General features: G+C 47.7%; 1 protein-coding gene and 1 pseudogene across 6 annotated transcripts in view; one reads left to right on the top strand and one right to left on the bottom strand.

Moving 5' to 3' along the window:
• Positions 1–3,892, bottom strand: part of RABGEF1 (RAB guanine nucleotide exchange factor 1) — a 71,176-nt gene extending 67,284 nt beyond the window's left edge. For 2 of the 6 annotated variants that reach the window (XR_003508770.1, XR_003508769.1), the window contains exons 1-2: positions 3,417–3,892; positions 687–856 (exon numbers count right to left, since the gene is read on the bottom strand). Coding sequence is in view for 3 of the 6 variants with exons in the window: in XM_027528103.1 (XP_027383904.1) it covers positions 687–856; positions 3,417–3,560 (314 nt within the window). In the remaining 3 variants the exon portion in view is untranslated. The remainder of the gene's footprint in view (positions 1–686; positions 857–3,416) is intronic. The other 4 variants (XM_027528103.1, XM_027528102.1, XR_003508768.1 and 1 more) reach the window with 3 other exon arrangements.
• A 4,389-nt stretch (positions 3,893–8,281) lies between these two features.
• LOC113883537 lies at positions 8,282–9,590 on the top strand (annotated as a pseudogene).
• Positions 9,591–15,724: the final 6,134 nt, after the last annotated feature.

The raw sequence follows: 15,724 nt of genomic DNA on the forward strand, positions 1-15,724 counted from the left end.
TTATTTCTCATTTCACAAACAAGGAAACGGAAACACAGAGTCTTTAACTTGTGTGTAAAGCTGTCAGAAGTTATTTCTGGGAAAGACTTTTTTTTTTTGAGATTATGTCTTCCCGTGTTTTACTGTTAAAATGACAGTAACAACTGAAGGTTTTAAGACTTGGCAATACTATAGGATGGCAACCCTATGTTGGTCCTCCTCTTACCTGTTTTATTTTTATTTATTTATTTATCACTGCACTGTGAAGCTTGTGGGATCTTTAGTTCCCCAACCAGGGACTGAATGCAGGCCCTTGCCAGGGAGAGCATGGAGTCCTAACCACTAAACCACCAGGGAACTCCCTGTTTAACTATTCCAAGAAGTCTGGGAACCACCGCCACACACCATGTTCCTCCCTAATGGTGATGCTGACGCTGGTGGAATTCCACTTTCCAGTCTTTGCATAGCAGAGAAGCGGTTTCATCACACCTACCCAATGTATGTTACCTGGGATGTCTGGGGCTGTCCTTGCCTCCTCTGGGAAAGAAACTAAGAAGTCCGATCCAGTTCAAAGTGCACATTTATTAAATCCCACCAGCAGGTTATCTCCTCTTCCGGGTGTTATGGAAGGTATCACGGTCCTGGGTCCCAGCCCAGGCCACTCACTCACCAGGACCGCGCAGGTGACGGCAAAGGGAAGTACGTACCCGAAGTGCGCGCCATCGCGGTCGATGAAGTAGCGGCCCTCGGCGTCGGTGGGGATGTAGTGTCGCCCGCTGAACATGGCCGCCAGCATGGTGTCCTCGTAGCGCCGCAGGGTGGACAGGCGTGTAGTGAAGTGAGCCCCTCCGATGTTAAGGGGGACGACCTCAGGGAACTGGGGAGGAATCGCCGGCGCTTTCAATCCAGCAGCTGGGGTGGCAAGCCCGGGCTGCCCGAAAGCCTGGCGTCGTTCTGACCGCTTCTCTCCCATCCCCCCACCCCCTCATCCGTTACCAAGTCCTCTCCCTCCTCCTTCCACAGCTCTTAAATCGGGTCTCTTCCCTGCAGTCCTCCCACCTCTGCTCCAGAGTTCAAAGCCTTCGCTGTCCTCCTTCCGCTTTCTGAACTTCCCATCTTTGTGCCTTTGCTCATGTCCCCAGTGCTCCTGTCACTCTTTCTGTCCATTCAGCAAATGCAACTGCCCCATACGGCAGTGTGTGCTGTTCGCTGCGCAAGGGCACCCGGGTGAGCAGGCTCCGCTAGCCCAGCTGTGCGCCCTTGTGCTAATTCACACTAAGGCACCCTATGGGTTAGCAGCATCCATTCATTTAAAGAGCTTCTGTTCAAGATCCCCTGCTCTGTGAGAAATTTTTTTCTTTTACTTTCTTTCAAATATTTATTTATTTGGCTGCTCAGGCGTCTTAGTCACAGCATGTGGGTCTAGTTCCCTGACTAGGCATCTAACCCATGCCTTAGGAGCACTGAGTCTTAACCACTGGATTACCAGGGAAGTCCTGCGTGAGCAATTCTACTCTGTCGTCCCTTGCCTGCCCCAAGATAGGTTTAACTAAACACTCCCACCATTGTGCCTTCACTATACCCACATTCTCCTCTATAATAGTGCCTTGCACAATAGGTGCTTTGTGCTGTTGGTGGTTCTGTATTACTGCCCAAGTTTTCGAGGGCAGGGACAGCATCTTGTTCATCTATTCTGAGGCCACCCAGAGCAAGGCTCACAGATGCTTGTTGAATAACGCCAGGCATCGACTCCTCACCCTCTGTACCTCTCTGCTTCCCTCCTTAATCTGTGCAGTGAGATTAGTCCCCAGTCCAGTTACAGTTCTGGAGTCAAGGGCAGGGAATAAGGGAACCAACATTTGCCCTGAGAAACTCTAGGTTCTCCCTAATATGCTCAGGGTTTTTTTTCCCCCTCCTAATCTCTTCACTACTTGTGGCTTTGAAAGAAACCAGGCCAATTCTCTCTAATATTCCCACAAAGCTCCTCCAGATTAACTAAAATTGTATCCCACTGCATACTTCAATATTACAACATCGCTCGGGCTCTGTGAAAGTCTGTGTGTGTTTATCTAGATAGTCCTTTCTCCCAACATTCAAATCCTTTGTGAAATAAAAGGAGGAAGAAACACAGTACATCAAAGTGGTCCAGGGTCTTGTGCAGTATGCCTGGCTCATAGTAAAACCTCAAATAAGCATCAAATGAATGATGAATCAGACAGACAAGCATTTACAGTTCTGTGAATGTAGGTGACGTTACTCGTCTGCACCCAGAGGACATAGGAAATGCCTGCTGCTTATTCAACAGCTAGCTCCACTAAAACTATTCTATGTGCACATCAAGGACTCAAATATTATTGGGGGATAATAATACTTTACATTACTCACATGAAGCCATGCAATATTTTACATTACTCACATGGAGCCATCTAATCTGTGAAAGAGCTGGCACTGGAGTGCTGGCCTATAATCTCCAGGTCCTATGCTTTTTCTCTCAAAACAGACTGTTTCCCAGTAACAGCACACGCACACACACACACACAAATGGCACCCCGTGTCTCCAGTGGCTCATTTCTTTCTTCTATTACAAAAGTCCTCCTGGAGTTTTGCCCATTTCACAAGTGTCCCATGATGTTTAGACCACAGCCTCCTAACCCCAAGACGACACTGAAACTTCCCAAGAGCCTCACCCAGGCCCACCTTGCCCTTCTGGGGTTGAGTCCCTTCATCTAGAATGCTACCTGTCACATGCGTCCAGGTCTGCCACTACCTTAGCCCCTATCTCCTAGCCTCTGTTTTCAGCGTCCAGCAGGGCCCCGCCTTCTTTCCTCCCAAGGGTCATTTCAGGTGTTCACAAGATAGTGTCACATGCGTTCAGTGAGACCAGTGGAAGCCACGGTGCGTCACAGCACAGCATCTAGGAGGGAGGGCCATGGAGCTGTCGGGTGGGTAAGGCTACAGCTATGAACTGGCCTGCTTTACATCTGCACGCTGCCCCTGACCCCACTCTCTGGGCAGCTGGAGACTGGGTCTGCACAACTACCCAGGCGTCCTCTTGGATTCTCTAGAAAACACTATCATCTCTTGGAGCTCCAAGGGTCCCTTCCCATGGCTACCCTCCCTCCTCCAGTAGATAAGGGTGGGACAAAGGGATGGAAGTACCAACCCAGGAGGCAGTGAATCCTGGAAGGAGGCGGATGGGAGGGCCAGGTGCCTCCTGGGACAGGGAAGACACACCTGGTGTGTTTGACAAGGGGGGCGGGGATCGGTGGGTGGTGGGAGCGGGGTTGTAGGGGAGCAAAGAGGACTGGCGCTGCCCTCGGCCCGACCCCCACCCTCCACCTCCGCGCCGCTCACATCCCAAGGTCAGCTCTGCCGGACACTGGCTCCTCGTTCTGCGGCCCTTCCCGCGCCCCCAACCCCTCCCCGGGTCCAGGTACCTCCTGCGGCAGCAGAGGCAGTGAGTGCCCCGCCTGCGTGGCCGTCGGGGTGGCCGGCTCCAGAAAGTCGTCTTCGGCGTCGGAGCTGGACATGGCACCGTCCGGGCGACGGCTGTCTGGCTCCCGCCCCGTGACTACCACCATCCCTTTGGCTCTGGGCAGTGGGCGCGGCTTTGGGCGGGCGGGCGGGCGGGAGGGCGGCAGCCCGGGCACTAGCACCCAGCAGATCCTGGCATGACGCGGCGCGGCCGACAGGCGGGGCCGGAGGGGCCGAGAGCGCAGTGCGCGCAGGCTCTAGGGCGGTGACTCCCTCAGCGCCGACCGGCTAGCCGACCACTGCGGGGACCACAGGGCCACTGGTCTGACCCGGCTGCATCACGCTATTGGCCGAATCCCGCTAGCGCCCGCCCCCGATTGGCAGGAAGTTCGACCAATCTCAGGGCAGACAGAGCTTTCAGCCCGCGCCTGAGTAGCCATCAGGTGCCAGACCGCTGGCCTTCCCGGCTCTGATTGGCCGTCTGGTCAGCGGGCTCGCCCTCTCCACCAGCTACCACTCGCTCCGCGCAACGGGCGCGCGCGCGGCCACCACCTCTAAGCCGGGCCTTCTTGTTGGCGGGGAGGGTGGCTCCCGCATCCCAGTCGACACCTAGAAACTTGAGGAGAGAGAGGGCTTACGACTTAATCGTTCGTACGTTTCCAGGGCAACGGGTCCTGCGCATCCTTGGGCCTCGGAGGCCGGGGAAATCCGAATCCCGGAGGACCGGGTCACCTCAATGGAAAACCTGAGCATCCTTTCCTGAGGGAGGAGGCTGAGGTCACTGAGGTTGTAGGAGAGGAAGGGCAGCACTGCAACAGGGGCTGGCCCTCCTCTAACCGCAGAGACGGAACCTGGGTTTCCAGTCTTTCCCGACTGACTCAAGCAGCAATCCGAAAAAGGAAATTCAAAACAGGGGCGATTGAGTTCGATTAAGAATGGCGTAACTCTCCACCCTCCACGCGTCAGGTCTTCCTCTGGACACCTGGAGACACGGATGAAGACACGCCCTGTCTAAATAAGCTCACAGGCTGCGGAGGCGGAGTCCAGCCTGGGCCAACACGTCTGTCTGCAGCCTTGGAATCCGTGTCTCCTGGTATGACAGTCAGCTCAGGGCCTCTCCTAGGGGGTCAAGATTTTAGTTCTTTCAAACCGTTTTTACATCTGGCTCTTCATTTGAATCTCACATTGTTGTGTCAGAAAAGGAAACTGAGGTCTAGAGGATTAAAACAGCTTCAGGGAGGTCAGCCATGAGCAAGAGGCACAACACTTCCTCTGTTGGACCAATCACACTCCCAGTTGTAGGAGTCTCCTGAAGTGAAGTGAAGTCGCTCAGTCGTGTCCGACTCTTTGCGACTGTAGCCTACCAGGCTCCTCTGTCCATGGGATTTTCCAGGCAATAGTACTGGAGTGGATTGCCATTTCCTTCTCCACTGGATCTTCCCCACCCAGGATGGAACCCAGGTCTCCCGCATTGTAGACAGACGCTTTACTGTCTGAGCCACCAGGGAAGTCTCCTAGGTCAGTGTTTTTTCTAAATACAGTTGCATCAAAATTACTGGAGGGAGAATTTCTTAAAAAACAGATTCCCAGCCCAGTTGCTCAGTCGTGTCCAATTCTTTGTGACTCCATGGATTGTAGCCTGCCAGGCTTCTCTCTTGGTAGGATTCTCCGGGCAAGAATAGTGGAGTGGGTTGCCATTCCATTCTCCAGGGGATCTTTCCCTTCCTGGGATGGAATGCGGGTCTCCAGCATTGAAGGCAGATTCTTTACCATCTGAGCCACCAGGGAAGCCCTTCTCCAAATATAGTTGCATCAGAATTACTGGAGGGGTAAAATACAGATTCCCAGCCTCACCTCCAGAGACTCTGATTTGGTGCATCTTGGGGTGAAGCCCTTTAATTTGCATTCCTAACAAACGCCCAGGTTATTTTGATGCTGCAGGTCCTCGAACCATGTTTTGAGCAGCACTGCCCTGATGAAGGCCCCTTGAGGCCATCTCTTGGCTCTCACTACCTGCTCCAGCCTCTCTGAACAATATCTATAACAAATTTCCTCTTTCCATCCTTAGGAAGTTTCAGCTGTAATAGAAATTGCAGCCAAAGGTGGCTTAAATCAGTGGTCCGCAGCCTTTTTTGCACCAGGGGCCAGTTTTATGGAAGACAATTTTTCTGTGGATGGGATGGTTTCTGGATGATTCAAGTGCATTACATTTGTTGTACACTTTATTTCTATTATTATTACATCAGCTTCACCTCAGATCATCAGGTATTAGATCCCAGAGGTTGGGGATCCCTAGCTTAAATAATAGGAGAAGTTTATTATCTTATGTAACAAGAAGTCTGAGTAGATCCTGGGTTGGTTCAGTAGGTAACGCAACAAGGAGTTACCTGGACCAGCTTGGTTCATTTATCCCCTCTGCCAGATGGCCTCTCCTCCCCTAGGAATCCATAGAGAAAACCAGAGAGCTAAGGGCTATTGGGGTGACATTTATTCCTACACCTTAAAGCAAGGCTTTATAAAAAGAATAGGAAGGGAGCCCCAGAGACTCGGGATGTAGGAAAGCCCATGTGCCATCATGGTTACATTACTGAATGTGTTCGAGTTTTTATCTTCCTTTTCGGTTGAGGAATATATTTTCTTCCAGAATATAGTTTCCCAGTTGGTTTCTGTTTACACGGTGAGGGGACATCCAAGATCAGCTGCCTGGAATGAGGATTTGCTGAGCAAGTAGGCAGGGGTTGGAGCAGGTTTTCTGGGAAAGCAGGGCACTTCGCTGGCAGTGGCTACCCCCAGCCTGCAGTGAAATGATTTCCAGGCCAGTCCGCATGAGGTCTGGAGAAAAGGGTCAATGAGCCTTGGAGGGGGCATGGCGTGCAGGGGTGGGTTCTTTCAGAACACAGACACTTAAACATTGCTGGGATTATTTTTCCTCCAGGAGTCACTCAAACAGATAGTCCTACAGGCATGGAACCCTGCAATTAGTCAATTGGATTCTATCCTCCATGCCTCATTAAAGAAAAGAACTTTTGAATGCCAACAGATTTCCAAAGTACTGATCCAACTACTGAATTTTCTCTCCCAATTCTAATTCAGCGAATAAGAACAATAAAGGAAATAAAAATGGAAACAAAAGCATCCATCTTCTTTTCCTTCCAGTTGAAGGACTGGCCTTTCCTTTCTCTCCCAGCTTTGAGGAGGAGGCTGTTTGTCAGCAGCTTCCCAAGTCCCAAGGCACAAAAGCTTGGCTAAGGACACACTTGCTCAGAACTCGGCTCAGCTCTCTCTCAGCCTCTGACACACCCCCATTCATTAACCACTGCTGTTCCTTAGCCTTACCCACTGTCCACTTGAAAAATATGGCTGATGTTCAGATTGGCTCTCTCATTTCTTTTCTGAATCCCATCTACCCCCCACAAGTGTGCCTCACTGAATGCCAGAAACTTGAAATCTAAAAGCTACTTTTCCATAGTATCTTGAATCCTGGGTTCTACGGGTGACTTAACTTTCACCAAGCAGATCCCTGCACTTGAGATTTGGAGGGGGAAAGTGGACCCTGAGTTGGAGGCCTGCTTCTTGCTTTTTCAGCAGACCATCTTGGATATGGAAATGTTAAAACTTTTTTTTTGCTGTGGTGCAGCAGAGGTCCCCTGTTGGTCTTTACCTTCCTGGATTTTCAGAACTAGGGTGAGGGCATCCATTTTGCTGTCTTATTCATCTCTGTAATCAGCCTCCATGGTCCAGAACAATGCCTGACATAGAGTAGAAACTCAACAGATGAATACATGAAAGAAATGTTCAAATAATTACTTCTCTCTGTAGATTTTTTTTCTCCAGTATTTTATTGGTATTATTAGTATATAAAGACATGGATTGTTATTGATATCATAGAGCTAGGGAATTTCAGGATGGCATCATGCTGGGTTGGTGAGAAGGGGCACCCCTCAAGTTCTGAAAAGTCCTAGGGGTGTTATCCAGGGCAGAACATTCAGTGGGGGGGCTCTTTGGTTTGAAGTGCACATTGGTAACCATGGTAACTGGTAACCATATTTTCACTGTGCAAGATGACATGGGCCCCAAAGTGTTCTCATCCTAAGCTCTTTGTATGTCAGTTTTTATGAATGTTTTATATTTCCATGAATTAATTATAATAAAACGTAAAATATAGATGCAAAAATAACTCACATCCAACAGTAGAAACTAACACAACATTGTAAATCAATTATACTCCAATAAAAGTTAATGGAAAACAAACAAACAAACTTGGGACTTCCCTGGCAGTCCAGCGGTTAAGACTTCCACTGCAGAGGGTGCCAGTTCAATCCCTGGCTGGGGAACTAAGATCCCACATGCCGCATGGTGCAGCCAAAAAGTAAAAATTAAAATAATGATAACAATCACATCCAGAATCCTATGAAAATAGTGTTTTATTATTCTCTTTTAAATTATTTATTTATTTGGCTGTGCCAGGTCTTAGCTGCAAGTATGTGGGATCTAGTCCCCTGACCAGGGATTGACCCTGGACCCTCTGCACTGGGAGTGCAGAGTCTTAGCTGCTGGACCACCAGGGAAGTCCCCTGAAAATAGTGTTTCATTATTTTGGTTTGAGGGCTTCCCAGGTGGTGCTAGTGGTAAAGAACCTACCTGTCAATGCAGAAGACATAAGAGATGCAGGTTCGATCCCTGGGTCAGGAAGATCCCCTGGAGGAGGGCATAGCAACCCACTCCAGTATTCCCTACTGGAGAATCCCATGGACAAAATCCCCTGGTGGACTACAGTCCATGGGGTCATAGAGTCGGACAAGACTGAAACGACTTAGCATGCATGCAATTTGGTTTGAGTTGGTAGCTGTCCTACCAACTGCTGCCGATTACTCTCCCACCCCTTTATGTCTCTAAGTGAACTCTTGTTCCAGGCACCTCTGGAAGCATTACAGTCAAATCTCACTGGTGGCTGGCTGAGTTACCTGGAGCCACATCCCCAGTTCTCCCTCCCACTCTCTTGAGTGGCATTTTCACTGGTCTTATCAGTTCAGGTTTAAGCACTTCACAGTTTAAAAATCTTTTAGTCAGCTCTTTGTGGCACCTTGGAAGCTGTCGGCTGCTTCAGAATGAAGCTGAACATCTCTTTCCCGCCCACTGGCTGCCGGAAGCTCAATGAAGCAGATGATGAATGAAAACTTTGTACCTTCTACGAGAAGCATATGGCCACAGAAGTTGCTGCTGATGCTTTGGGTGAAGAATGGAAGGGTTATGTGGTCCAAATCAGTGGCAGGAACGATAAGCAGGCTTTCCCCATGAAGCAGGGTGTCTTGACCCATGGCTGAGTTCGCCTGCTACTGAGTAAGGGGCATTCCTGTTACAGACCAAGGAGGACTGGAGAGAGAAAGTGCAAATCTGTATGGGGTTGCATTGTGGATGCCAGTCTGAGTGTTCTCAATTTGGTCATCGTGAAAAAAGGGGAGAAGGATATTCCTGGACTCACTGATACTACAGTGCCTTATCGCCTGGGTCCCAAAAGAGCGAGCAGAATCCGCAAACTTTTCAATCTCTCTAAAGAAGATGATGTCCGCCAGTATGTTGTGCAAAAGCCTCTAAACAAAGACGGTAAGAAACCTAGGACTAAAGCACCCAAGATTCAGCGTCTCGTGACTCCACGAGTTCTGCAACACAAACACCGGTGTATTGCTCTGAAGAAATAGCATACTAAGAAAACTAAAGAGGCTAACCTTTTGGCCAAGAGAATGAAGGAGGCCAAAGAAAAACGGCAGGAACAGATTGCCAAGAGACGGAGGCTGTCCTCTCTGAGAGGTTCTATTTCTGAGTCCAGTCAAAAATGAGATGTTCTAAGAGTACCAAATAAGATCAGACATCAAAAAAAAATCTTTTATTCAATATGATTCCATCAAGTGGGAAAAGAATTTATCGGGAAATATAATCCCCCGTGCCCTGATAAAATGCACCTTGTCTGCTGGGGTCCCCATCTCTTGGGACGGCTCCACCATTCCACAGCCTTTCTCCCCCGCAGGGACCCCCGCCCACTTAGAAACTGCCCTAGATTTGAGGTTAGAAATGGCCTGCTTCTCTGAGACAGTAAAAGAGTATCGGAGAAAAACAATTTGCCATTTGGGGGCTTCCTAGCGCTGATATTTGTTCCATTTGTTTGGAACTGTCAGCTAAGAGTCCTTTGCTGCTGCTGCTGCTAAGTCTCTTCAGTCGTGTCTGACTCTGCAACCCCATAGATGGCAGCCCATCAGGCTCCCCTGTCCCTGGGATTCTCCAGGCAAGAATACTGGAGTGGGTTGGTAAAACATTAAAATATCCTGAGGCAATATAGGATTAAAATAATCTATAAGAGTAGGGGGTCTGAAACTTTTTCTGTAAAGGGCCAGAGTAAATATTTTCAATTTACCAGGCCATAGAGTTTGTATTTAGCTCCGTTGCTATTGAGGAAAAGCAGCCATAGACAAGACGCAAGTGATGTCATAGGTTTTGTAGTAAATTATGTCATAAGACATAAACGGTGTGGTCAGATTTGGCTCAATGGTTGTAGTTTACCAACCCCAACACTTCGCCAGTGGACCATGTTTTGTCAGAACTCTCCATCATGACCCGTCCATCTTGGGTTGCCCTACACACCATGGCTCATAGTTTCACTGAGTTAGACAAGGCTGTGGTCCATGTGATCAGATTGGTTAGTTTTCTGTGATTGTGGTTTTCAGTCTGTCTGATCTCTGATGGAGAAGGATAAGAGGCTTATGGAAGCTTCCTGATGGGAGAGACTGACCAAGGGGGAAACTGGGTCTTGTTCTGATGGGCCATGCTCAGTAAATCTTTAATCCAATTTTCTGTTGATGGGTGGAGCTGTGTTCCCTCCCTGTTATTTACCTGGGGCCAAACTATGTTGGAGAAGATTCTTGAGAGTCCCTTGGACTGCAAGGAGATCCAACCAGTCCATTCTGAAGGAGATCAGCCCTGGGATTTCTTTGGAAGGAATGATGCTAAAGCTGAAACTCCAGTACTTTGGCCACCTCATGTGAAGAGTTGACTCATTGGAAAAGACTCTGATGCTGGGAGGGATTGGGGGCAGGAGGAGAAGGGGACGACAGAGGATGAGATGGCTGGATGGCATCACTGACTCGATGGACGTGAGTCTGGGTGAACTCCGGGAGTTGGTGATGGACAGGGAGGCCTGGCATGCTGCAATTCATGGGGTCGCAAAGAGTCGGACACGACTGAGCGACTGAACTGAACTGAACTGAACTGAAACTGTGGTGGAGGGCTTCCCTAGTGGTTCAGAGGTAAAGCATCTGCCTGCAATGTGGGAGACCAGGATTCAATCCCTGGGTCGGGAAGATCCCCTGGAGAAGGAAATGGCAACCCACTTCAGCACTCTTGCCTGGAAAATTCCATGGACTGAGGAGCCTAGTAGGCTACAGTCCCTGCGGTTACAAAGAGCTGGACATCACTGAGCGACTTCACTTCAACTTCAAACTATGGTGGAGGTGATGAAGATAATGGCGACCTCCTTCAAAAAATCCCATGCATGTACTGCTGCACTCAGTGCCCCCAGCCTGCAGCAGGCCACCACCGATCCACGCCTCCACCAGAGACTCCTAGACCAGTCTCTTGTGGGGTCACTGCTCCTTTCTCCTGGGTCCTGGTGTGCACAAGGTTCTGTTTGTGCCCTCCAAGAGTCTGTTTCCCCAGTTCTGTGTAAGTTCTGGCGGCTCTGTGGTGGGGTTAATGGCGACCTCCTCCAAGAGGGCTTATGCCATGCCCAAGTCTGCAGCACCCAGAGCCCCTGCCCCTGCGGCAGTCCACTGCTGACCTGCACCTCCACAGGAGACACTCAAACACAGTTCTGTCTCAGTCCCTGTGGGGTTTCTGGGTCCTGGTGCACAGAAGCTTTGTTTGAGCCCTCTGAGTGTCTCTGGCGGGAATGGGGTTTGATTCTAAACGGCAATTCACCCCTTCTACCATCTCGCTGGGGCTTTTCTGCCCTTGGATGTGGGGTATCTCCTCACAGCTGCTCCAGCACCATGCAGCCACCACTCCAGTGCCTACCATCTTAGGAGAAAGCAATCTAGAACTTTCCCAATGCAGGGGGGCCTAGGTTCAATCCCTGGTCAGGAAACTAAATCCTGCATGCCACAAACATTACGGAGTCTCAGTGACAAATGGAGTTGTGACCACGTCTGTTTCACAGGGGGTCTAGTAGGTTCACAGAAGCATATGTGGTTATTTCTCTAGCTCACAGTCAGGACGCCTGGTGGCTCACGGGGCACAGCCTGCAGCCATCCAGGACAAAATGTGGTCCACTGGAGAAGGGAATGGCAAACCACTTCAGTACTCTTGCCTTGAGAACCCCATGAACAGTATGAAAAGGCAAAAAGATACTACACTGAAAGATGAACTCCCTAGGTCAGTGAAGTGAAGTCAAGTCACTCAGTTGTGTCCAACTCTTTGTGACCCCATGGACTGTAACCTGCCAGGCTCCTCTGTCCATGGGATTTTCCAGGCAAGAATACTGGAGTGGGTAATATGCTACTGGAGATCAGTGGAGAAATAACTTCAGAAAGAATGAAGAGACAGAGCCAAAGCAAAAACAACACCCAGTTGTGGATGCGACTGGTGATAGAAGCCAAGTCCGATGCTGTAAAGAGCAATATTGCATAGGAACCTGGAATGTTAAGTCCATGAATCAAGGCAAATTAGAAGTGGTCAAACAGGAGATGGCAAGAGTGAACGTCGACATTCTAGGAATCAGCGAACTAAAATGGACTGGAATGGGTGAATTTAATTCAGATGACCATTATCTCTACTACTGTGGGCAAGAATCCCTCAGAAGAAATGGAGTAGCCATCATAGTCAACAAAAGAGTCCAAATTGCAATACTTGGATGCAGTCTCAAAAACGACAGAATGATCTCTGCTCATTTGAGATGAGAATGGCATTTGAATTTGAATGGCAAACCATTCAATATCACAGTAATCCAAGTCTACGCCCCGACCAGTAATGCTGAAGAAGCTGAAGTTGAAGGGTTCTATGAAGACCTACAAGACCTTCTAGAACTAACACCCCCAAAAGATGGCCTTTTCATTATAGGGGACTGGAATGCAAAAGTAAGAAGTCAAGAAACACCTGGAGTAACAGGCAAATTTGGCCTTGGAGTACACAGTGAAGCAGGGCAAAGGCTAATAGAGTTTTGCCAAGAGAACGCACCGGTCATAGCAAACACTGTCTTCCAACAACAAAAGAGAAGACTCTACACATGGACATCACCAGATGGCCAACACCGAAATCAGATTGATTATATTATTTGCAGCCAAAGATGTAGAAGCTCTATACAGTCAGCAAAAACAAGACTGGGAGCAGACCACGGCTCAGATCATGAACTCCTTATTGCCAAATTCAGACTTAAATTGAAGAAAGTAGGGAAAACCACTAGACCTTTCAGGTATGACCTGAATTGTCGGGAGCTGCCTTAGGCATTACTGACAAAATGGAGGCACAGCCCCCAGCCCCCTCTCCTCATTCCTCAGGCACGGATCCTGGGATGAAGGAGTTAGGCCTTGTAATTCTGACTTGTCTTTTCCTCTCCTAGGCTGAGTTGACTGAAAAGGAATATTAAGGTGCTTATTGTTCTTGAGAGGAGCATGAGAAGGCACAAAGCCTTCTGCAGCTGTGCTCAGAAAATAATTCATAAAGTTAATCATTGACATTTGTTCAAGGACTTTTACAAAAGAGTGTTCCAGGATGAGCACATTGTAGCTTGAGGCCATGAGAGGGATTGATATCTGAAGCCTATTTGTGAGAATGTTTATGGCAAAGGAGTTTACTGAATTTAGGGCTTAGAAATAATTAAAACAGTTAGAAGTTAAAGATTTAAGAAATGTTGTAAAACTAGAATATTTTACTATAGCTTATAGAAGTTAGGAATTTTTAGAGACACTATAGCTAGAAGCCTTTTTAAGAGACAGTGAGCTCAGGATGTTAGGGGCAAACAGGATTTAGGAAGATAAGTAGTAAACTGAGGAATGTAGCATGAGTTACAATGTAATCACAAGTTAACTACAGGACACATTAGAAGAGGTAGATAGTAGATGATAAGGCTGATTCTGAGATAATCACTGAAGCAGGAACTCTGAAGAGCAACAATGATTTATGGAGATAATAAATCTGGGAGAGGGGGAACTGAAAATGTCAAACCTCTGACCTAATGTTTTTGTAAAAGTATAAAAGAGAATCTTAAACTTGAAATAAATAGGCAGTCCAAGAAAAATGAGAGGCTGTCTCATTCACCGACACCGTTCACCTCTTCAGGTTGAATCCCTGGCTGCTGGAGTTGGACTCCGGCACTGAATCAAATTCCTTACGATTATACAGTGGAAGTGACAAACAGATTCAAGGGATTAGATTTGATAGATTGCCCGAAGAACTATGAATGGAGGCTCATAACATTGTACAGGAGACAGGAATCAAGACCATCCCCAAGAAAAAGAAATGCAAAAAGGCAAAATGGTTGTCTAAGGAGGCCTTACAAATAGCTGTGAAGAGAAGCGAAACGCAAAGGAGAAAAGGAAAGATATACCCATTTGAATGCAGAGTTCCAAAGAATAGCAAGGAGAGATAAGAAAGCCTTCCTCAGTGATCAGTGCAAAGAAAGAAAGGAAAACAATAGAATGGGAAAGACTAGAGATCTCTTCAAGAAAATTAGAGATACCAAGGAAACATTTCATGCAAAGATGGGCTCAATAAAGGACAGAAACGGTATGGACCTAACAGAAGCAGAAGATACTCAGAAGAGGTGGCAACAAAACACAAAGTATACAAAAAAGATCTTCACGACCCAGATAATCACAATGGTGTGATCACTCACCTACAGCCAGACATCCTGGAGTGCAGTCAAATGGGCCTTAGGAAGCATCACTACAAACAAAGCTAGTGGAGGTGATGGAACTCCAGTTGACCTATTTCAAATCCTAAAAGATGATGCTGTGAAAGTGTTGCACTCAATATGCCAGCAAATTTGGAAAATTCAGCAGTGGCCACAGGACTGGAAAAGGTCAGTTTTCATTCCAATCCCAAAGAAAGGCAATGCCAAAGAACGCTCAAACCATCGCACAATTGCACTCATCTCACACTCTGGTAATGTTCAAAATTCTCCAAGCCAGGCTTCAACAGTACATGAACCGTGAACTTCCAGATGTTCAAGCTGGATTTAGAAAAGGCAGAGGAACAAGAGATCAAATTGCCAACATGTGTTGGATCATCAAAAAAGCAAGAGAGTTCCAGAAAAACATCTACTTCTGCTATACTGACTGTGCCAAAGCCTTCTGCTGTGTGGATCACAATAAACTGTGGAAAATTCTTCAAGAGATAGGAATACCAGACCACCTCACCTGCCTCCTGAGAAATATGCAGGTCAGGAAGCAACAGTTAGGACTAGAGATGAAACAACAGACTGGTTCCAAATGGGAAAGGAGTACATCAAGGCTGTATATTGTCACCCTGCTTATTTATCTTATATGCAGAGTACATCATGAGAAACACTGTGTTGGATGAAGCACAAGCTAGAATCAAGACTGCTGGGAGAAATATCAATAACCTCAGATATGCAGATGACACCACTCTTGTGGCAGAAAGGGAAGAACTAAAGAGCCTCTTGAAAGTGAAAGAGGAGAGTGAAAAATTCAACATTCAGAAAACTGAGATCATGGCATCTGGACTTATCACTTCATGGCAAATAGATGGGGAAACAGAAACAGTGACAAACTTTATTTTGGGGGGCTCCAAAATCACTGCAGATGGTGAGTGCAGCCACAAAATTAAAAGATGCTTGCTCCTTGGAAGAAAAGTTAGGACCAACATATTAAAAAGCATATTAAAAAGCAGAGATATTACTTTGCCAACAAAGGTCCATCTAGTCAAAGCTATGGCTTTTCCAGTAGTTATGTATGGATGTGAGAGTTGGACTATAAAGAAAGCTGAGTACTGAAGAATTGATGCTTTTGAACTGTGGGGTTGGAGAAGGCTCTTGAGAGTCCCTTGGACTGCAAGGAGATCCAACCAGTCCATCCTAAAGAAAATCAGTCCTAAACATTCATTGGAAGGACTGATGCTGACGCTGAACTCCAGTACTTTGGCAACCTGGTGTGAAGAACTGACTCAATCTGAAAAGACCCTGATGCTGGGAAGGATTGAAGGCAGGAGGAAAAGGGGATGACAGAGGATGAGATGGTTGGATTGCATCACTGACAGAATGGACATG

This window comes from Bos indicus x Bos taurus, chromosome 25, assembly GCF_003369695.1.
Source record: "Bos indicus x Bos taurus breed Angus x Brahman F1 hybrid chromosome 25, Bos_hybrid_MaternalHap_v2.0, whole genome shotgun sequence".
NCBI classification, from domain to species: domain Eukaryota; kingdom Metazoa; phylum Chordata; class Mammalia; order Artiodactyla; family Bovidae; genus Bos; species Bos indicus x Bos taurus.